Genomic DNA, 22,428 nt, shown 5'->3' with positions numbered 1-22,428 from the left:
CTGCGCATGCTCAGCGGCACCCCCTCCTGCGCTTGCTCCGTAGAGAGGCGGAAAAGGGAGGCTTTTCAAACGCAGCCACCGAAATCGCACGGCAAAGGAGTCGGGCGCAAGCCCCGCCCCTCTCCCTTTTCCTCCTCGGGCTCCGCCCCTCGCCCGGCCAGTGAGCGGCCGCGGCGGCTTTTTCTTCCTCCTCCGCGGCGGCCCGGCCCGGCCCGGTGGGCGTGAGGGGGAGGCGACTGCCGTCGTCACGGGCGGGCGGCGGCGGCGGCGGCGGCAGCGGCAGCGGCAGCGGCGGCGCTCCCCGCCTCAGTCCGAGCGCGGCCGGAGCATGAGAGGCGGCGGCTCCGCGGCCCTGCAGCCAACCAGCGGGGGAGGCCGGCGCCGCGCCAGTCGCCCCGTCGCCCGGGCCAGCCGCGCGCCCCCCCGCCAGGCCCCCGCGGCTCCGCGCCCAGCGCGGCCGGGGCGCAGTCGCTGAGGGAACGCGGCGGCGAGGCGGCGGCCCCATGTCCCGCAAGGCCAACGTGGAGTACACGCTGCGGAGCCTGAGCAACCTGATGGGGGAGAAGCGGCGCCGGCCGCCGCCGCCGCCGCCGCCCGCCCGGCGCGAGGGCTCGGCCAGCCTGGGCGAGCGCAGCCTCATCGCCGCCGCCGAGTCCTGCTCCAGCCTGCACAGCCAGTCGTCCGGCGGCGGCGGCGGCGGCGGCTGCGCGGAGCTGGAGCGCGCGGCGCGGCGGCAGTTCCAGCGGGACGAGGCGCCCGGCTTCGTCTACGTGGCGTCGGTCTTCTCCGCCCTGGGCGGCTTCCTCTTCGGCTACGACACCGGCGTGGTGTCCGGCGCGCTGCTGCTGCTGAAGCGGGAGCTGCACCTGGACGCCTTCTGGCAGGAGCTGCTCGTCTCCGGCACGGTGGGCGCCGCCGCGCTCTCGGCGCTGCTCGGCGGGGCGCTCAACGGGTGGTGCGGCCGCCGCGCCTGCATCCTCCTGGCCAGCTTCATCTTCGCGGCCGGCGCCGTCCTGCTGGCCGCCGCGCCGGACAAGGAGACGCTGCTCGGAGGGCGCCTCGTGGTGGGGCTCGGCATCGGTAGGTGCGCGGCGCCGTCGGGGCCGCTGCCGCTGCCGCCCTCCGCGCCCGGGCGGGCACGGCGGGCGCCCCCGGCTCGGCTTCCCGGAGGGTTGCGGCCCCCCCCCCACATGCCGGGTGCAGCCTCCGGGAGCTTCCCCTTCCCTTCCCCTTCCCGTCCTCCTGCCCGTAGGAGCACAGCTGGGGCGGCTTTGTCCAAAGCAGAGACCCCCGAACTCTTCAGCCGGTCCGCCCGGATTTCTCATCGATCCCCAAACATTTATTATTTGAAAATACCAATAGAGGCGAATATGTGTAGCTCAGGGTTGAACGGTGGAGTCCTTGGGGTTCTCTGAGCTTGGTTCTCGAAAATAATTTAATAAACACTACTTTCATAATACTACAAATCATAAAAATAAAGACAGCTCAAGACGGTTCTTTCTGGCGGCCGACCATCCGACCGTAGTCTTGCCGCTAGCCGCCTCGCCTGCAGAACTAGGGATTGGCATGGAGCTCTACGGAGCCCCCAAAACATTAATTGACCCCAATCGACCTCCCATCATTTATTGTCCCCCAGATATTTACTGACCCCCTTTTGACACACACACACTTATCGACCCCTTGGATAGTCCCATTGAACCCTTGGAGGGGTCAGTATTAATCACTTTGAGGAACCCTGGTCTAAAGCAAGACCGCCCCGCGCCCCCCCCCCGGCTCAGTGGTGGGGCTTTTTCAACAGTAAGTGCGCATAAAATTGCAGCCTATTTCCTACTCCCTTTGCCACTGATGTGTCTTGGTGTACTGCGGTTCTTGTGGCGACAGGAACCCAAGTAAACTTTTCCTGAGGTTGGTGGTGGAAGGGAGAGAGCCAGCTCCTCTGTCTCTTGGAACCTTTATGACCAGGTAGAATTAAAACAGGAGTTAGGTGTTGTTTCTAAAGAACTCTTCAGACTTTACCACCCTTTTAATTTCACGTTCTTCCCCTAAAACTAGCCTATTTTTCTTTTGCCACTCTCCTGAATTTTCACCTGGCCTGGCACAAGGGTCATTTTAAGGGACAGGAAAGACTGCTGAAATATCTGAACTGTTCCAGCAAATGAAACCAGGAAGCAATTTCTGTTTTCTGTGTAAGCATGTGCACATAAGTATGTCAGCTTTTTTTTTTTAAAATCACTTGTATTTGATCTTGGTATCAGCATTTTCAACTCATTTGGAAGATCATCTTACTCATTTTAGTTGTCCATGGTATTTTATTTAGTATTTAAACCTCTAGTGCTCTGTAGTTGTAACCCATATAGTGCTTTGAGTGTGACAGCAGTCTGCTATAGCTGTTTGAAAGGTTTGCCCAAGAACTAATCCTGATCACCACTTAAAATCCAGATGGTAAAATTGGTACCTTGGGGAAAATTTCAACCTCCCTGAACCAACCTTCATCTAAACAATTGGTCAACTTGTGACATGACATTCACAATCAATGTTGTAGGTAAAGAATATGTTTGCCATTGTTTAAACTTATTTAAGCTTCAATAATGGCAAATGAATACCTTTTGTATTTATTACAGCATGCCACAATATACCGCAGCATACCCAGACTCATAAATATTGATCGAGCATTGATTTCATATGAAGTCAAAATTTAAACAGTATCTGAAAATGGAACTTTCATTTATTACGTAAAATGTTCTTTAAATGCTCTTTCTATTCAGTTGTTAATATTTATTCCCAAAATATCTTTTAGAAGTTGATCTCATAAGGTTAATTTATCAGCAGATTATAGTTATGTGGCAATTTTTTGGACTTTCATTTGACCTTTGGGTGTTTTTATCAAGTGCTGCATTTCAAATAGCCAGAACAAAAATAGGCAGGCTCAGAACAATATTTAATTTGCTTAACTCTGTGATTCTAATTTAATTCAACCTGATTAATATGATTACTGCTTATATGCTTCTACTTTATGTCATGTTTTAAAAATGGTGTAAGCTGCAGGGGCTGCATCTAAACTTTTCAGAACCGCATGTAGTCATGTATGTAGGTTTTACACTTCTGCTATATATTGTATATATGCTTACACGGGAGTAAGCACCATTACATTAAGCAAGACCTAATCAGTTTATGCTATTAGAGGCTGTAACTTTTGTTCTGCCTTTCAAAGAATTTAAAGAAGCTTATATTGTCTTTTGTTTCCTTTATCCTCATAACAATTCAGTAAAATAGATTGGACTGAGAAGACAGTGACTGGCTGAATCTATAACAATTTTTTGCAAAAAAAATTGGGATAACAAAGCCGACTGATGAATAGTACCCAAATATTCATGCAGAGGCGAATCGTCTGCTACGAAGTCCATATGCATTTTCATCTCGTTTTAAATCTTTCGGAAATTTGTTTTAGTAAAACTGGCACTTCGGTTAAAACACATGCTTTTTCAGCTTTGTAGTTCATAATACCTTCTCATTGGTCCTTCTGTTGCTGATGCTTCTTGCCTATGTGTTTATGCCGTGGTGTCATCTGCCTCTCTGTTTTTATACATTTCTCTTGGCTGCTCCCTATGAGAGAATTTCATTACCAATTCAGTTGGCTCCTTCAGTAGACTGTTCAGGACTATGCTCTTCTCTCCATTAGACTGATTTAATTTCACTCCTTGATTTGCCTCCATCAATCCGTTCATTTGTATTAGAATGGGAAGCTGGGGGTAGGGCTGTCTTCATCCTGTCCTGCTTTGTTCTCTGGAGAAACGGAAACTTTGAGGGAACTTTTAACTGCGATTGTGTGTTATGCTTTTATTTTGAATGATCATTATTAATGAACACTCCAATTTATTCTACTCAGAGCCTGTCAATTAGAAATTTAAAATTTAAAACCGTTAAAACGGTTTTTGCATGCACAATAGGTACGGTTGCAAGTTTTGCTCAAAATCTTTCTGTAAATTGAAGGAATCAGTATTGTCTCATAGCCACATTAATGTTAAGGACTGTATTAAAGAACAAGTTGATAAGTGAATATAATATCAAATTGCAAATTATTTGAAGGCAAAAATTTCTTCAACTAAATTAAACAGTTTCTGGAGTTTGCAGCATAGTGAATATTCTTTCTGAATATTCTTTATTTCTGAGAAGTGAATATAATTCACTTCTAGAATGAATCATGAACAAGCCAAAAAAATTGGCAATCTATAATTTAGTGCATCATTGGCAGCTAATTAATTGAAAATCAGAGTTTGTTTGTTCTAGGAATTAGGGTTACCCAGCACTTAAGATTTGATCTCCAAAAGGTGTGTTGGAATGTGTATGTAGCATCTGTTTACAGTAAGTTGAAAGCACCCATCCTTTTAAAAAATAAGGTTAGGAGAGAGCTGTAGGAACCTACAGTAGAAAGCCCACATATACGCGTACAAACAGAAACAGTGTCACTCTATAGTACAACTCTTATATAAATGTCTGACTTAGAGACAATAAGGTACTACATAACTCAGATAAGTACATGAATGTTGGTATATCACTGAGTTTGGGGAAGAGGGATAAAGGATTAATTTTGTATGCCCTGCATAGATATTGCCAAGAGTGATCAAGCTACCTACACTTTTACGAGTACCTGAAATCAGTGGGATAAATTAGTCATGATAGAGATTAAGCACAATTAATTTATTTTTATTGAACTGGATCAGCAATTACAAGCTTAATCTACAGTTACAATATTAAAATAAAATTGAGTCAATAAGAACATTGGATTTTGTAGCCACAACCATCCATTGATATACTTACAGAATTCACATGAATAATATTTAAAGGAAGATACAAAAACAAAGCTATTTCATATGTGTGCTGCTCACACAGATAATTTATGATCTCTGCTTTAAGTGGGGACTGGTTACCTGAAGCAGGAAAAGAGCTTGTACAACTACTCAAGAATGAAGTTGTCACGAAATTTATTTTTAACACAGAGAAAAATGGCTTGATTGGTATGTTAATATCATACACATACAGCGCTGCTTAAAAGTTTGTGAACCCTTTTGAATTTTCAATATTTCTGCAAAAATATGACCTAAAATGTTATCTGTTCTCCACACAAGTCCTAAAAGTAGATAAAGAGAACCCCATTAAACAAATGAGTCTAAACCATTAGACTTCATTTGTTTATTGAGGAAAATGATCCAAAGCTACATATTTGTGTGTGGCAAAAGTATGTGAACATTTGCTTTCAGTAACTGGTATGCCCTCCTTGAGCAGCAATAACTGCAACTAAATGTTTCTGATAACTTTTAATCTGTCCTGCACATCAGTTTGGAGGAATTTGAGCCCATTCCTCCTTACAGAACAGCTTCAACACAGGAATGCTGGTGGGCTTTCTCGCATGAACTGCCTGCTTCAAGTGCTTCCACAACATTTCTATAGGATTAAGTTCAGGACTTGGCCATTCCAAAAGATCTTGCTGCATGACCCACTCTCTCTTAAGCTTCAATTCACAGCAGTTACCCTGACATTTTCCAGTAGAATTTGCTGGTACAATTCAGAATTCATAGTTGTATCAGTGATGGCAAGCCATCCTGGTCCAGAGGCAGCAAAGCAGGCCCAAACCATGATACTGCACCACCATGTTTTACAGATGGGACAAGGTTATGTTGAAATGCAGTGTTTGCCTTTTGCCAAACACAACACTTTTCATTCAAGCCCAAAAGTTCTATTTTGGTCTCATCTGTCCACAGAACATTCTTCCAATAGTCTTCTGGCTTACCCACGTAGTCTTTCGCAAACTGTAGACAGGCAGCAATGTTCTTTTTGGAGAGTAATGGTTTTCTCCTTGCAACTCTGTTATACGAGCCATTGTTGTTCAGTGTTCTCCTGATGGTGATCTCAGGAACACTGACATTTGTCAATGTAAGAGAGGGCTTTAGTTCCTTAAACATTACCCTGAGGTTCTTTGAGACCTCCAGGAGTATTACATGCCTTGCTCTTGGTGTGATCTTGGTTGGTTGACTGCTCCTGGGGAAGGTAACATTAGTGTTGAATTGCCTCCATTTGTACACTGTCTGCCTGAGAGCCGAATGGTGGAGTTCAAACTCTTTGGAAATAGTATTGTAACCTTTTCTAGACTGGCTAGCATCAACAACTGTTTTTTGGAGTTCCTCAGAAATCTCCTTTGTTCAAGCCATGGCACAGTTCCACATACCTGTGTTGTGAAGATCAGACTTTGATAGTTAATACCCAAGATTCTTTTCTTGAAATAAAGGCAGGACCTCTCACACTCACCCCTGATTATCATCCCATTGATTGAAATATCTAACTCTAATTTCCCCTTCAAATGAACCGATAATCCTAGAGCTTCACGTACTTTTGCCACACATAAATAGGATCATTTTCCTCAATAAACAAATAATCAACTATAATGTTTTTTGACTCATTTGTTTAATTGGGTACTCTTTATCTAGTTTTAGGACTTGTGTGGAGAACAGATCATGTTTTAGGTTATATATATGCAGAAATATTGAAAATTCAAAAGATTTCTCGAACTTCTAAGCACCACTGTAGATTGGTACAGATAGTCCTCGGCTTACAACCACAGTTGGGACCAGAACTTCCATCGCTAAGTGATGTGGTCATTTAGTGAGTCGCACCCAATTTTATGATCTTTTTGCCATGATTATTAAGTGAATCATGTGGTCATTAAGCCAATCTGGCTTCCCCCATTGACTTTGCTTATTGGAAGTCCCCGGGAAGGTCTCAAGTGGCGATCACGTGACCCCCAGGACGCTGCAACTGTCGTAAATACATGCTGGTTGCCAAACACCCAAATTTTGATCACCTGACCACAGGGATGCTGCAACTGTCATAAATGCAAAACCAATCGTAAATCACTTTTTCAGTGCTGTCATAACTTCGAACGGTCATTAAACAAATGGTCATTAAATCGAGGACTACCTGTACGCTATTTATAATCATTCTAACAGAAATCAAGTGAGATGGAAATGGGGAAAGTAAAATTTATCGAATAAGATTTAACATGGAAATGATACGATGGGAGTTGGTAAGCCAAATATTGAAAAAGTTCAAATGCTGATAAAAATGGATTACAGGGACAGAATTAACAGCTTTAGAGGGGGAAAAAGAAATAGAATGTAAGTGTTTATAATTACTTTGTTTCAGAGAGAAATAAACCAGAACCTCACTTTCTGGTTAGTTTTTGATACTTGGGGAAAGCAGTGTGATCACAGTCTTAATATTGCTCTTCCAGCTGTTAATTACAATGTCAAAATACTTTAAAATGGAGAATTGTATGGGGGTTTTGCATAGAAAATAACCACTGCAGAGAGAGGCAATGATACCCAAGGCAAGAAAGCAAGAGGGCAGCCAACTATTAAAAAAAAAAAACAACCTTAAGTATATAATGCTGAATTAAAATGACATGGTTGTCTTTAAAATCAGCCAATTTCCTATAAGCTACCAAAATCAGAAGGTGAGTAATATTATGTAACACAAGGAACAAGGATTTGGATTCAGCTGCACTTTACCAGGTGATACAGCTTTCTCAATGTAGACGACAATGTACAAATGAATGCTTAAAGGAAAAAAAAATATGGGGAATTCTGGTATTAGAAATAGAAGCTTTACATTAGAATGAAGCTGGGTAATGAGAAGTTAATTTGGAAGAAATCTCACATTAATCTTAGGATACAGCTAAAACCATAAAACAAAACTAGTGTCAATGACAGTTATATAGAGCAAAGAATATAAAAGGCTCACTGGCTCTCCAACTATTTTCAGGATGGGACAGACAGAACAAAGCAGTTGCTGGGTTTGATTCGTAGGATATCCTAGCTGATTTATTGAATTAAAACTAATTGACTGAATGGTGTAAGAGTTACATTGTGTGGAAGACAGCTACTGCTTGCAAAAATAGTATCCTGTGGGATGGCTCAATGATACTTTAACCACCATGTCTACCATGAAGTAGAAATGTTGCAGGATTAGCTCGCAGTTTACTAAAGTTCTGCATTTTCAGGTTAACAGCTGGTAGTGTGGTGACACGGCAGTCAGATGGCATTTGTACATATCTTCATTTTCTTCTAAGCAACTTTGATCCACAAGGAAATGGATACAATTTTGAGCTTTACATCTGTGCAGATATCTGGGGCTGACTGTTATCTTTTCACTGCCTCTTTCTGAGACACCTTTTTAAATCTCCAAATCTGGTTGCCCATCCAAGCATTAACCAGTTATAACCTTGGTTACCTTTTTTCTAAATTAGCCAAGGTTGGCTAGGTGTTGCAACCTTCTGATTCTTAATCATCATGCTAAGCCTTAGTTTCATTTACTTATTTGTGGCTTAGTGTGAATCCAACTAGGGTATTTTACAAACCATACTTTTTTGTTTTAAAATACATAACTTCTCATAACTATAGACTTGCCTATCTATTGTGATAGATGTACCCATCTTTATGTACAAATAATATTGCACTGATTCAGTTTCAGATCAGGCTCAACTTCATCTTGTTTCTGTATTTGGTTTTTAGAATGGCAAGTGATGAAGATCTTGTCTCTTACGTGTCAGGATAAGACAAAATCAGAAGTGAAAAAAGTCACTGAAATGAGATCTGTATTATGAGAAAGCATAGCTTCTAGCTCAAATAAGTTGTCTTGAACAGATATTCAGACAAAAAAATGAGTAAGCTGTCCTAGCACATGAGGTTTAGATCTGGATTTTATTACTTTGTTTGATGAACCAGCCCTGTTAATAACAGCTTTCATCTCTTCATTAAAAATAAATAAAATAAAATAAATTGCAGGTCAAAATATAAGTGTTCTTGACTGTGTTTTTCACAGATTACAGTTTGGGAACCTTTGCTTTGACTTTGTTTATATGATAATATAGAAGCTCAAGAAGGCTGTATTAAATAGGTTGCAATTATCAGTTGGTAGGGTCTATTCTGTCGGTGGGGATTCCCCTGGGTTGTAGGATCCAAAGGTAATTAATGTTATCATTCAGTGGAATTCAAAATATAAGGACAGAAATATGGCTTAATATATTATTTGTCTTTTGGATTCTGAAAGACCTTTTCCTTATGGAACAGTTTTTTCCCTGAAAAAAATAGCCATACTAATTAATCTTTATAAAAAAAGTTCAGTATTAAATAGTCATATTTATTGTCATCCATCAGAGGGAGCTAAGGAGCTTAGCTAACAACTTAAGGATCATAAATAAATATAGAGATCAACTGTATTGTTTAAGTTCAGATTAAAATAACACTAAAAAGCAGTAAGAGAAAATCACACAGTATTGTATGTATTTGAGATATGGCAGATTAGTAAACTAATAGTACTTGAAAGCATTCTTTATTTTTGTACTTAATATTTTGGTTAAGGTTTATTTTGAATTTTGTTTTATTATATTAAAAGAGACTTAAATGCTCTAGAAAAAAAATTAGGGTCATCACATAGTGAAATTTATGAAACTCTCATTGTAATCAGTATGGAAAAAGATGGTTGGTGATGCTGAATTTATTAAGGCGTTCCTCTATAATAATGATACTTAATTTTATTTATGTGCAGTCTTTTTTTCAAGTCAAGAAAAAGTTGTTAAAAGAGAAAGTTACATACATATTGCCTCCAGTTTAAAGATACTCAGAGAAAATTCCAGAGCTTTGTGCAAGAATCTATTATTCATTCATGAAATATAATGGAACTTGTATTTCAAATGTATAATATCCTATCTATTGCCTACCAGAATAGCCTTGCAATTAAGTTCATTAAGCTTACTCATCTATACAGTTGGCATAAAAAGGCAATACAAAACAAAGGAATATTTCACTTGCAAATAAAATGTTATCAGGCCTTGCCAGACCAAAGACAAAGGCATTAACACTGAGGATTGCAGACTTGCAGAAGTGGCTATCAATTTTAGACTCCAGATTCTAAATGGATCAACATCTGGTGATACATAGAGAGAACCTTTGGAGAGGGAGGGATGCCAGCATGATTGGTTATGTGGCAATAGTCTGTGATCTGTCTACTGTATGGACTTTAAAGTGATCATCTCCTGCAATAGGACTTTAGCTTTTAGTCCTGGTCCCTGCAGCCAGCCCCAGAAAGAACTTCAAGTCCCTGTGCAAATGAGCTGTTCTCACCCCAGATGGCCGAACTAATCTGTGAGTACACTTTTACATTTCTGAAGACACCTATAGCATTAGAACTCAGTCTATGAGAGATCCAAAGGATGTCAGGTTGCCTTAACTATCTTCCAACAAATTATTAGCTCTGTGCAGGAATGATTAAAGTCTAATCTTACAATTAATTAATTATTAAATTTGTATCCTGCCCATCTCCCCCAATGGGCGATTCTAAATCCTGCTTTGATAAGTGCATTCTAGCAAAACTAGCTTGTGGTTGCTATGTATAGAATCATAAGAAACACTAGTGACTGTCATTGTCAAGAGACCGTTTGCACCTTAAAAAGGAAGTATGAGGCACTCCTGAGAAGGAAGAAGCTGATGTGGCAAAGCTGAATGGAAAAGGTTGATTCAAGAAGTTAAGGGAAACATGACTCCATGTTATTGGCACCTTGTCTTCCACGCAGTTCCAAGGAATGCATCTGGAGCCGATAACTTGACCTTATTGGAATTTGGGTCATTCTCTTCTGTGAGTTATTCCATATAACTCACACCGAATCAGTCATATGTGTAGCACTTCTTGATTCTTCTACCTGTTTGGCCTCTGGTCTCAGTCATCACTCAGTAAAAAGATAGCAAAGATGCTGCAAGGGACTTGATTCCTCTAGAGCTCTTTAAAATAAACATTGAATGGTAAGCTAGCATTTTGGCACCTCTGTTTGCTCACTTTGAAAACTTATTATCAATTCCCCAAAAGTGGAGTGGTTCCATAGAAATATCGATTTATAAAAGTCTACTCTGTCAAGCTGTTGTCCAGTCAGCTTGCTTAGTATCACCAGCAAGCATTATGCAAAACACCCATATCAAAAGCTCGTTGCCTGAACCAAAAATGAAGACATCTTAGCAAAGGCACAAGATGGTTTTAGGCTGTGCAATTGCTGATCAGTTTGCCCTGCACCATCTGGCCAAGAAATACTCCAGGTCCCTATGGGTTTCTCTCCTACTCTCAAGTATTATAGAGGGAAAATGTAGTAACATCTCTTACTGGGAATGCATCTATGTGTGGTCAGAGGTAGAGGCTGAGACAATTATACATGTTTTAGTTGCCCTTATACCTTACAGGTAGGCATGCAGAGCTAATTTTTGTCATTATCAGCAGATGATAGGGCTGACATGAATCAGAAAATATACATTTTTTAAATTAAAGGATCAGTCAGTCTCTCTAAAGAATGGTATTTTGTTGACTACAATCTCAATAGCTAAACACCTGAAAGATAAAACTGTGAAGTTGGAGTTCTGGTGCCAAAATGTTTGGTATATTGCCATACCTTGAGAAATTAACTTATACTCTTCGTCGTGTTCTGGTCAAGCTAAAGTTAAAGCCTTCTCAGATATATTGTTGACCTCTTATGCTAACCAGGAGAACCATAGTTGTTTTATGCCAGATGAATATTTTAATGTGTGGGAGGAATATTAAGGAATTATTGATATGTAGTTTTATGAGTTCTTGTCTCCCTTTTTAACCCTTATATGTACGCGTTGAATTTTACTGCACTGTTTATAGTTATAAATCTTTTAGAAATAAAAAATTATTTATAAAAATAAATAAAGAAGAAAGCTCCATGTCTGAGCTATGTATAGATGAGAATAGATTTTGATGACCATGCTTGTGAGGTTTGATTGTTTTTTATTATTTTTGACCTTGTTAAATTGCTTTCAGATGAACGGTTCTGATTTTTATATTAACTTACGGTCTGTGAGCGTGTAGCAGATAAGCAAGTAAAATGTTTGTTGTCCTATATAGAATTTATTATTTGTCACCTTTAAGTTATCTTGTCTGATTTGGGTGACTTTTTCTAATGACAGATTCAGCAATAGACTTTCATTAACACTAATGCTTGTGGTGTACTCTTAATTGGGAATTTTGCCTTGTAATGGAAGCTTTATATCATGAAGGTACATGTTGCAAATCAGTTTTTCTAACATAGGAGCAGTGCATGTTATCACAGAGATTTGTTTCTAACCACAGTGTTGCCAAAATGATGGAAAGTGCATCCTGATGTCACAACACAAGTTCCATTCTTTTGTACTTGTGTTGTAATATTTCTTTGCTTCCCCTCCTTGCCTGTCTTGTGAATGCCTATGCATATAATGTCTGCTCTACATAATCTAAAGTGAGAAAAAAATGACAGAACTTTTCTCTTGAGGGATTTGCATGTTTTCTTCCAACTGTCATTGCGGGTAGCCTTTTATCAGCTAAAAACGGAATCCAATGTTGGCTATAGAACAAAAGGTTAAGGCGATTCATAATCAACTTGTGGAAGTAAATGAAACTTGTAAGAAGATGAACTTTGTTAAGCAGAAATGTTCTGAGAACGGTAATAAATCAGATAAATTTTAGGCCCATCGGCTGAGAAAAGAACTCCTGTTTGGGACAGAAAGAAGTATGTCACAACCTCAGAAGAGATGATGAATCAGTTTATCGTATACTATTCTCACCTATATGAAAAACCGACAGCAAGCTTGGAGAAAATTACAGAATACTTGGGTACAATACAGATATGAAGTCTACACAGCAACAAAAAAGAGCACTCAACAAGACAATCATAGAAGATTAAACAAAGGAGCAGTATGTTAAAATTGAATAAATCCCTAGGACCAGAGGTTTTTTCTACAGTATTCCATAAAACATTCAAAGAAATTTTGATGAAACCATTAGTTCAGGTAATGAATGAGAAACAGTGATGTTAAGCACTTCCCCTGTTGTGGTAGGAGGCTTCTATATCTTGAATTTACAAATAGGGGCATTCCATGTGAAGTCTGCTAAAATAATTTTGATTGGTCTTCACTATCTTGTTAGAAAATATTTGGTTTTAAGGCGAAAAGTTTGATCAGAATCATCTGAGATTTACAAAAATTGAGGTGTGTATACTTCTGTGGGGTTTTGAACTTGGTTATCAGTAAAGCTTTAAAGCATAAATCTAAAATCTTATCTTTATTTTATTTTATTTTATTTTATTTTTATTTTTATTTTATTTTTTTGGATTTATGCCCTGCCATAATCAATCAACTCTTAGTGGTTTACAATGAATACAGTGAAATAACAATTTAAATATTTACGTAGAATGCCAACTTATATGACAGTAAATAAAAGAGAATGAAATGATAAAAATAGCACACTAAGTTAATGTAAAATTATTAATTTTAAGTTAATTAAATAATTAAAATGCACAAAATCATGAAAATGTTCTCTGAACTAATTTTTTAAAATAGTTTCCTAAAGGCCAAAAGGAAGGAGCAAGTCTGATCTCCAGTGGAGGCCCTTCCGAAGCACCAGAGCCACTGTAGAGAAGCACTGCAGATTAGCCTCGGCTCTCCTCTCCTTTCAGAAGTGTGGAGCCTCTTGACAACTCTTCCCTACAAGATCTAATCAGTTGGGTTGATGTATTTAGAAGACAGTCGTGTAGATACCTAAATGCCAAATCATGAAGGGCTTAGTAGGTCAATATCAGCCCCTTAAATACTCTGCAACTTTTCAGTAACTAGTTCAGAATTGGCGTTATATGTTCCAATGGTGCGAGTTGGTAACTATGTGGGCTACCACATTCTAGACCAGTTGTAAGTTTCAGAATATTCTTCAAAGGCAGCACCAGCCAAAGCCAAGCCAAGGTCCCCCCCAATCACAGCTTCCATTTGCTGCTCTAGCAGAGGCTTTGAATCCAGAAGGTGTCGGGCCTAGCCCAAGGAACTCCAAGAGACCATGCAGAATCAATCCAGCAAGGTTTATTAGCTACAACCCCTTAACAAGAATCTTCCCAGAATGAAACCAGTTCCCAGGCTCAGCCAGTTCACACCGATGGAATTTCTTAGGGAGGTGCCAGTCTCCTCCACTTATCTCTTCCTCGCTCCTCTGGAGATGAGAGCACATTCTTTACTCCCCTCCCACCATTCCAGTCCATCACAGAAGGACTGTGCAAACCTGCTCTTTCAAGAATAGTGCTGGCCCATCCAGAGAGAACACTAGGAAATTGTCAGCTATCCAAGATAAACCAAAACTTGGAAACCAAAGATACATAAGCTAATAGAGGTAGTCCTCAGCTTACAACAGCAATTGGGACTGGGATTGTGATAGCTAAGTGATGCGGTCATAAAGCATGATGTCACTTAGCAATGGCAATCCAGGTAATCCCAGTTGCTGTTGTAACCACAAGACACACAGGTTGTTAAATGGGAAGCTGTGGGAGTCCCAGGTAAGGAGTGCAGGGGTACTGCAGAGGGATGGGGGAGGCCTCAAAGGCCTGGTGCAGGCCACACGCAAGTTGGAGAGGGTGCTATGGGTTGGTGCTAGTGCAGGAAGGCCAAGGGAAGGATGGCACGGGTCAGTGTGAGTGCAGGGAGGCAGAGGGAAGGAGGGTGCAGGTCGGTGTGAGTGCAAGGAGGCTGAGAGAAGGAGGGCATGGGTATGTGCAAGTGCAGGGAGGCAGAGGGAAGAAGGGTGTGGCACAGTGCACAGGGAGACCTGGGGGGGACTTACCAGAGTGACTTGTGACCTTCCCTGCTGGCTTCCCCATTGACTTTGCTTGTGGGAAGCTGGCAGGGAGGGTTGCAAATGGCGACCACGTGACTGTGGGGCACTGTGACTGCCGGAACTTTGAGGACCGGTTGTAAGTACCACTTGTCCAGTGCTGTCGCAACTTCAAATGGTTGCTGAACAAGTGGTCGGTAAGGGAGAACTACCTGTATGACTTTTATAAGTTTATACAAGTAGTCCTTGACCTATGACAATTTGTTTAGTGACTGCTTGAAATTATGATGTGCCAGTTTGTACTTATGACCAGTTGCAGTGCCCTGCGATCACATGATTGACATTTGCAGCTTTCCCTGGTGGCTTCCCCAGAAAGTCAGCGGGGGAGCCGGCAGGGAAAGTTGCAAGTCGCTGGGGTAATCTCCCCCACCTCCGCACTCTCCCCCAGCCCCTCTGTGCTCATGCTGTGCCAGCTACTCACACAACCTCCCCGACCCATGCTACACTCCTTGCACCCTTCCCAACCCGTGCCATGCCTCTCTCACACTCCTTCGCACCCTTCCTGACCCATGCTACATTCCCACACACCCTCCCCAAACCGCACTGTGCCTCTTGCACACCCTCCCCTACCTGCACTGCTCCTCTCTCACCTATTCATGCCCTTGCATACCCTCTCCAACCTCCACCCCCGTTCGCCCATCCTGTGCCTCCCACAACCCCTCCTGCACCCTCCCTGACCCATGCCTCTTGTACAACCCTGTGCACCTCCCTCCAGCACCCTCCCCCACACTCCCTTGCTCCCTCCCCCACCTGGCAGCAGCCACTTACCTGCCTGCCAGCCTGGGGCTTGCAACTTACTGCTAGCTTCCCCACTAACTTTGGTTGTGGGAAATTGGCATGAAGTTGCTTTGCCTAATGACTGAGGGATTCAGTGGCAACCAGGACTTACAGTTGCTAAGCGATATTGTTGTGCTTTATGACTGCATCGCTTAGCGATGGAAATTCTGGTCCCAATTGCCGTCTTAAGTCGAGGACTACCTATAGTAACAGAATCTTGCAAGTCTGAATGTGCTCCCCCCATCCCTCTCCCTCTATCTAGGGAGGGTCATGTCTGAGACACTTTCTCAAATTACATTTCTGCCTCAGATTTTGTTTATCTAACTGTTGTTTTGGTTGAGGCTCTTCCTCATGTTCTTCAAGGCTGTTCCTTCTGCTTGTTACACATCTATAGAGAACCTTAATGTATAAATAGTAACTCCATTGTACTAGGGTTCAGCTTTAGTCTGTTCTCCATGCAGACCCTCAACTGGGACAGAGCATTAACAGCAGCCTCCCATGGCCTGGGGAGGCGATGTAAAGTTTGGTGTCATCAATATATTGATGATACCACACCCTGAACTGTTGGATTTTGGAACAATGTTTATTTTAAAAAATTGGGTTTGTGTGGAAATGTTGAAGGAAATTGATAGTGATAGAGGTCTTCAGTAAGTTCAGATCCCACTCAAGTAGAATGAATAGAACAATCCTTAAGTGAAACAGGGCTCACTTTACACATTTTGAAATTTGTGAAGTAAAATAAAACTTACTACCATGTGAAAGTGGTGTGCATAAGTTCATTAAATTCAGATATGAATTTTTACCTATTTAGTTGTAAAGATTAGGTCTCTTAGATAAATGTGGCTGTGGGTGGGATCTATGAGGATGATAGTAACTTCTGTAACTCCTCAGAGATTGCTATAATCCTCTAATTTAGCCAGGTAAATCAGTAGTCGCATTTTTGGTTTACTTAAAAAAAAAAAAAAAGCTGAATTAAGAGATTTAATTTGAGAACTATGTTTATATTGCCAAGTTGTTATAATCCTCTAATCAATATGAGGATTTAAGATATATACATTCACGCTTTAAGATATATACATTCATCTTGTTTCTTAGTTGAATATACTCATGAAAATTTAATATTTTAGAGATTTAAGAGAATTGTACAAATTTTGATGCTAGAATACTTCCAGAATCTTAATGGCTGGTAATTTTAGCTGCTAGTCAAACCAAGTTTGAAAATGCAATTAGTTATAGATGAAAATAATTTTAACGATACAGGCTTTTGCTTTGACTGAAAAACAGCGAGCAGATGTTTGTTATGATTCATTGCATTTCAAATATTGCTTCTTCTCAGCATACTAAATCTCCGAAAGTATATTATGTGTAAAAATTCAGAGAGCGGGAGAAAGATAGAAAACTTTATATACTATTTTTAAAAGGGCAACCTTCTACAAGATGTGCTTAGCTGTGGTTCTTTGGTATCTCTGTTCCATGATGTTGTGGAATATTTAATAAATATATTCTGTCAAAGCAAATCTTCTTGGCAACTGACTACAAAGTGACATGTGTCATTGACGGGCTGTATTATAAAGTTGCATTACTTATCCTTGAAACGGTTACCATGACAACAAACAGTATGTCTCCTTTCCTCCTGAGTGCATTTATATTTGTACGTGTGTACATTTGTGTGTGTGTGTTTGTCCAAAGGTTGACGCTGGTGCAGATAATAAGCTATTTTTTTTTCACCATAGTTACAAACATTGCAAATAGGCTATGAACCCTGTTCTTTCGGTTGCTCATCTTAGATCATCTTCAGTGATAGGAGCAAGCACTGATTTTCTGTGTGTTAAAGTTTATTTTGCAGGTGTATGACTTACCTCTTCAAACTAGTGTGTTAAACAATACATGCAGATCTGCACCAATAAAACATTCTACTGTTGGCACCATAACAGTAAAAATATAAAAAGATAGGAAAATCTACTTTTTAAAAAACAGGTCTGATATTAGTTTCAGTTTAATCTGGAAACCACCTATAAATCCTGCCACGTCCTAGGTTTGGTACTCAATCAGGGTTTTAAGCTCTTTAACTATTACTGTTTATTTTTATGTTATAGATGTCTTAGCTAAGCTAAAATTTGATTTTGATAGCATTAAATGTAACAGTTTTGAAAGTGCTGAAGTGTTAAACTGTCATGAGGTATCATTATGTTTGTTCTAATCCAAGTTCATTGATTTATTTACTCAATTTATATAGCTGCCTATCTCACTTTTATGTGACTCTAGGTGGTTTACAATAAAACAAAAAGACAAAATACAAAAATAAAAACCCATAGCAGCTGGGCACGATCTAATCTATCATCAATACAACCAGGCGATGGGCTCTAACCCACTCCCAGGGCCTCAGGCTTGGGCCCAAAGCCAAGTTTTCACCATCTTACGAAAGGCCAACAGAGACAGGGCCAAAGGGGGAATTACTGGGAACAGGGCCAGAGGGGTGTCAAAATACATCCCCAAAATTGGGTTCAGTTTATCCACAGATGGGCTGATCTGCAAGTATATATAGTAGGTTTTTCCCTCAGCTTTTTATTTGAGCAACAGTAGTAGATGGTTCAGTTAGTCCCTCACTGGCTTCCCAAAGGGTAGTAAGAGGCACCACATGGCTGATTTCATCCTATTGGGACTCATCAGATGTGGGTAGCCTGATGTTATTCTATGGGGTTCAATCCCTTTACTGGGAATTGAACTCTCAGTTCTTCCTAAAAAGGGAATGTATTCACTAGCTTTTAGAAGGTTGTTTGTAAAGAATTAAGATGGGTCTCTTTCAAAAGTTATATGCCCTTTGAAAACAACCTCTCATTGCTTCCAACAAAATGGATCTATGTGTCATTAAGATATATTAGGGAAAAATGATCTCAGTAGGGTTGGAATCATATTAAAAAAGATGACCATTCAAATATCCTCTTCCTATTATTAAATAGCTTCCCAGCCTTCTATTCCATCTGCTTCTTTTTGATATCAATCTATATGCTGAATATATATTTAAGAAAGCTGGATTGGAAAAAGATGAGCCTGGTTTTAAAATTGGAAGAAGAAACATCCATAACTGATAGCCTGATAGCCAAAAACACAAAGGATCTGCAAGCCTAGTACTAAAAGTCAAAGAGCACAATGAAAAAATGGGACTAAAATTAAATATAGAAAAGACCAAACTAATGACAACAGGTAGAACAACCAGCCTTAGAATTCTAATTAGAATTAGAATATCAAAGTGGTGGAGAGCTTCTGTCTTTCAGGATCAACCATCAACAGTAAAAGAACAAGCAGTCAAAAAATACGCCTCAGACTAGCACTTGTTAGAGCAGCCGTGAAGGCCTTGGAAAAGATATTCAAATGCTGTGATGTGTCTATACCTACAAAGATCAGAATCATGCAAGCCATGGTATTCCCTGTGACACTCTACAGAAGCAAAAGTTAGACTTTAAAGAAGCAGAATAAAAATAATATTGACACCCTTGAACCTTGGTTTTGGAGAAGACTCCTGAGAGTACCATGGACAGCCAAGAAAACAAACTGATGGATCATTGAACAAATCATTCTAGAGTTCTCACTCAAGGCACAAATGACCAGACTCAAATTATCCTACTTCTGACACATTATGTGAAGATCCAGCTCTCTGGAAAAGGCTCTAATGCTGAGAGTGGTGGAAGGAAAGAGACAAAGAGGATGACTAGCAGCAAGATGGATGGTCTTAGTTACAGTGGCACCATTAGGAGACTTGAAAGAACAGGTTAGGGATAGAGCATCACGGAGAAGATCTATCTGTGTGGTCACTAAGAGTCAAAAATGACTTGATGGCACATAGGCAATCCAGTCTTTTTGATAGCAGTCTTGGCAGAAGAGTAGTCTGTCCGTACACATGCACCCAGAGATGACCTGGGGAAGACTTTCAAGCTGCCATGCTAAACCTTTAAGAAGATTTATATTGGCATTTGGCTTCTTTTAATTGACTTCATCTTTATTTAGCACACTTTGATTAGTCAAGAGATGCTGAGAAAATTGTGTCAGCATATATCAGTCTGTCTTCTATCATGAACTGCAAATATAGATAAGGTTCCTCTACTTTAAACACATGGGCTAGAAATAGTGAAGCTCTTCCTATGTTGCATAGCAAACTCATAGAAATAGAAGTGAATGTTTCTTGTTGGGAAGATTGCTTGAATAAAAGCAAACCATCAGACTAGTGTGATGTGTCTGTGTGAGGATATGTTAGCAGCTTTTAATATTTTTTTAGAATTATTTTCTTTATTGGACAGTAAGATAAATTAGACTCTAGACTGCAGTTCTTTACCCATATAATGGGTAGTTTGGCCATAGAGCACAGTGGATCTTACTTTTGTATAAGTAAGTAAAAATTGTATTAGAGGCTAATTGTGCTTAAACGCTTCTTAGTTCAATAGAAATTGGATATCTTACCTCCTTAACTTGCCACCTAAACCAATCTAAATATTCATATAGGAGGACCTTATCTGTTTTGAATGATAATAGATATATTTCATTTTGTGATTACTTACCTAAATGATTTAAATTCTTATTTTCTTAAAAGTAGTCCAAGATGACTGTGATAACTATCAGAACAACGAAACGTTTAAAATTAAATGAGAAAAAACCCAAGACTCATAAACTAGACAGATAAAACACTTGCAGTTGCATTCCCAAAATCCTACAAATAAAATTAGCAATTAATTTTAAATGGCACAAAACAGGAATGCACAAAATGTTCTAGACAGAAGGTTGTACTTTATTTACAGTTTAGTTTTATAAATGCCGCTCAATACAGCACGGATTCTGGGTAGGGTACAGTTGAAAATATCTAAAAAAGCAAGATAACATAACATAAACATAACAGGAGGAAAAACAAACTATAACCAAGGCAGATTCCACAGCAAATGGACACAACCTCAATCTAACCCAGAGTTTAGGGAAAAGGCAAATTTTTAAAGATAGTTAAAAATTTGGAGGGTGAGGGCTATGTAAACATGAGGGGGAGGGGGAGGTTCTGTGATAGAGAAAGTACACTTTGTAGGTCCCATCAGATGGTACTACTTAAAGAGAGAAGAGGATACAAAGCATGGATCTTATGAGGCAGGCAGGTAGAAAGGGGGTCCCTCGGATAGCCAGGCCCTATAAAGAGCCTTGTAAGTGATAAACAGCACATTGAATTGCACCTGGAAGCTTACTGATAACCAGGGCAGTTTCCATAGCAGAGATATTACATGGGCATACCAAGGAACGCACATTACTGCTCCTGCCACTGCATTCTGTACCAGCTGTAGCTTCTGAATTGTCTTAAAGGGCAGCTGTATGTAGAACACATTGCCGTAGTCCACATGTGAGGTGACCAAGGCATGACTGACTGTGAGAAAGGACTCCTGACTCAGGAAAGTATGCAACTGGTGCATTAGATGAATTTCATCAAAAGTCGTCCTGGCCCCAGCTATCACCTGAGCAGGAGCTGTGAGGCAATGAGGGCTCCCAAATTGCACACCAGCTCTGAATTGGGGAAGTTTCACCTATTCAGAACCAATTATGGAAAATCACAACACAGAAAAGTCATGTACTGCAGCCACTTAGTCTTGTCAGGGTTGAGCCTGTTCCTCCGCATTCAGACCCAAACACCTCCAGGTCCTGGGGCATGACCACTTACTCAGCTCTATATTTTAACCCCTGATTGATTATCATCCGCATACTGGTGGTACCTGACTCCATATCAATGTATAGCCTCATTCAACAGTTTCATGTAGATGTAGAATAGAGCTAAGAGCATCAAATCCTGAGGCATCTTGCACACCAAGGGTTTTGGGTCAAACTGCTCCCCACCTTTCAGCACTGATTGGAACCCCAAACTCCCTCTGGAATCTATCCAAGTCTGTTAGTAGTTTGGGTGGACCAATCAAAAGGTTCCCCCCTGTAGTGGGAAAGAGGCTGTGCTGTTAAGCTGAAAAGCATCCAGGGAGTGATCTGACTATGTCAAAGGACTGATGGTAAAGCCTTCCACCTTCAATTCACATTGCAACTGTTGTGAAACAAAAAAACAGACCAAGTATATACATTTGGGCCCTGAATAATTTGGGTCAGGTCCATGGTTGCCATGAACTCCTTAGCTACAGCAGACTTTATATTGAACAAGGGCAGGTTAAAGTCTCCCAGAAATATCAGTCACACATTCCACTGTCTAATAAGTGATGAAATTAAGCAGCCCAGGCAGGAAAGTTGCTACACAGCAGGGAGGCCAATATAGCAGCTAAAAACCCACTTGCTCTCTAGAGCCCAACCTGAAACACAGGGTCTCCCATCTGGTTATCTGTGGCACAGAACTTCTGAAAGCCATTATGACCTGCTGAATACTAACTGCCACTCCACTCCCTCATCCTCACCCTGGGGTGGCAGCTGGTGCCAAACATGAAACCTAAGTGGGGAAATCTCAGGAAGGAGAACACCCCTTTCTCCCCACCCACATCTTGGTTATACATGCCAGGTTGGCTGCCTTATCTATTATAAGATCACAGATAAGGCCTTATTACACACCAAAATGGCATTTAATAGTGGTGGTGGCCAGGACTGCTGAAAATCCAGTGACCTGGCAAGATAGGTGAGTACTGGAACCCTGAAGGTGAAATTGTAAATATCAAATAGCAGTATGTCAAGTAACATCCCTGTTTTCTCTGTGTGTGATCCATTTTCATCTTCCTACCCTATTTCCTCCTGCCCATCACCATTCAGATGGCTGCCTGCCTGCCTTATCTCTTCTCTCAGTCTCCCCATTCTTAACCCACCCCCACCCCCCACCCCTGGCAAGGCCTAGGAACCATTCAGCATAAACATCCTCAGCAACCCACAAGCCACTCTCAACCCACTTTCAAACCACAG

At 40.9% G+C, this 22,428-nt stretch overlaps 1 protein-coding gene across 4 annotated transcripts in view; it reads left to right on the top strand.

The window, feature by feature from the left end:
* The first annotated feature begins 252 nt into the window (after positions 1–252).
* SLC2A13 (solute carrier family 2 member 13) overlaps positions 253–22,428 on the top strand; it is a 140,286-nt gene continuing 118,110 nt past the window's right edge. For 2 of the 4 annotated variants that reach the window (XR_015798225.1, XM_088152458.1), the window contains exon 1: positions 253–1,080. Coding sequence is in view for 3 of the 4 variants with exons in the window: in XM_088152458.1 (XP_088008584.1) it covers positions 504–1,080 (577 nt within the window). In the remaining variant the exon portion in view is untranslated. The remainder of the gene's footprint in view (positions 1,081–22,428) is intronic. The other 2 variants (XM_088152410.1, XM_088152356.1) reach the window with 1 other exon arrangement.

This window comes from Python bivittatus, unplaced genomic scaffold (genome assembly GCF_059951505.1).
Source record: "Python bivittatus isolate LINGU-HERP-01145 unplaced genomic scaffold, Pbiv_v1 ctg000010_np1212, whole genome shotgun sequence".
NCBI classification, from domain to species: domain Eukaryota; kingdom Metazoa; phylum Chordata; class Lepidosauria; order Squamata; family Pythonidae; genus Python; species Python bivittatus.
This window is presented reverse-complemented; position numbering and strand designations above follow the sequence as displayed.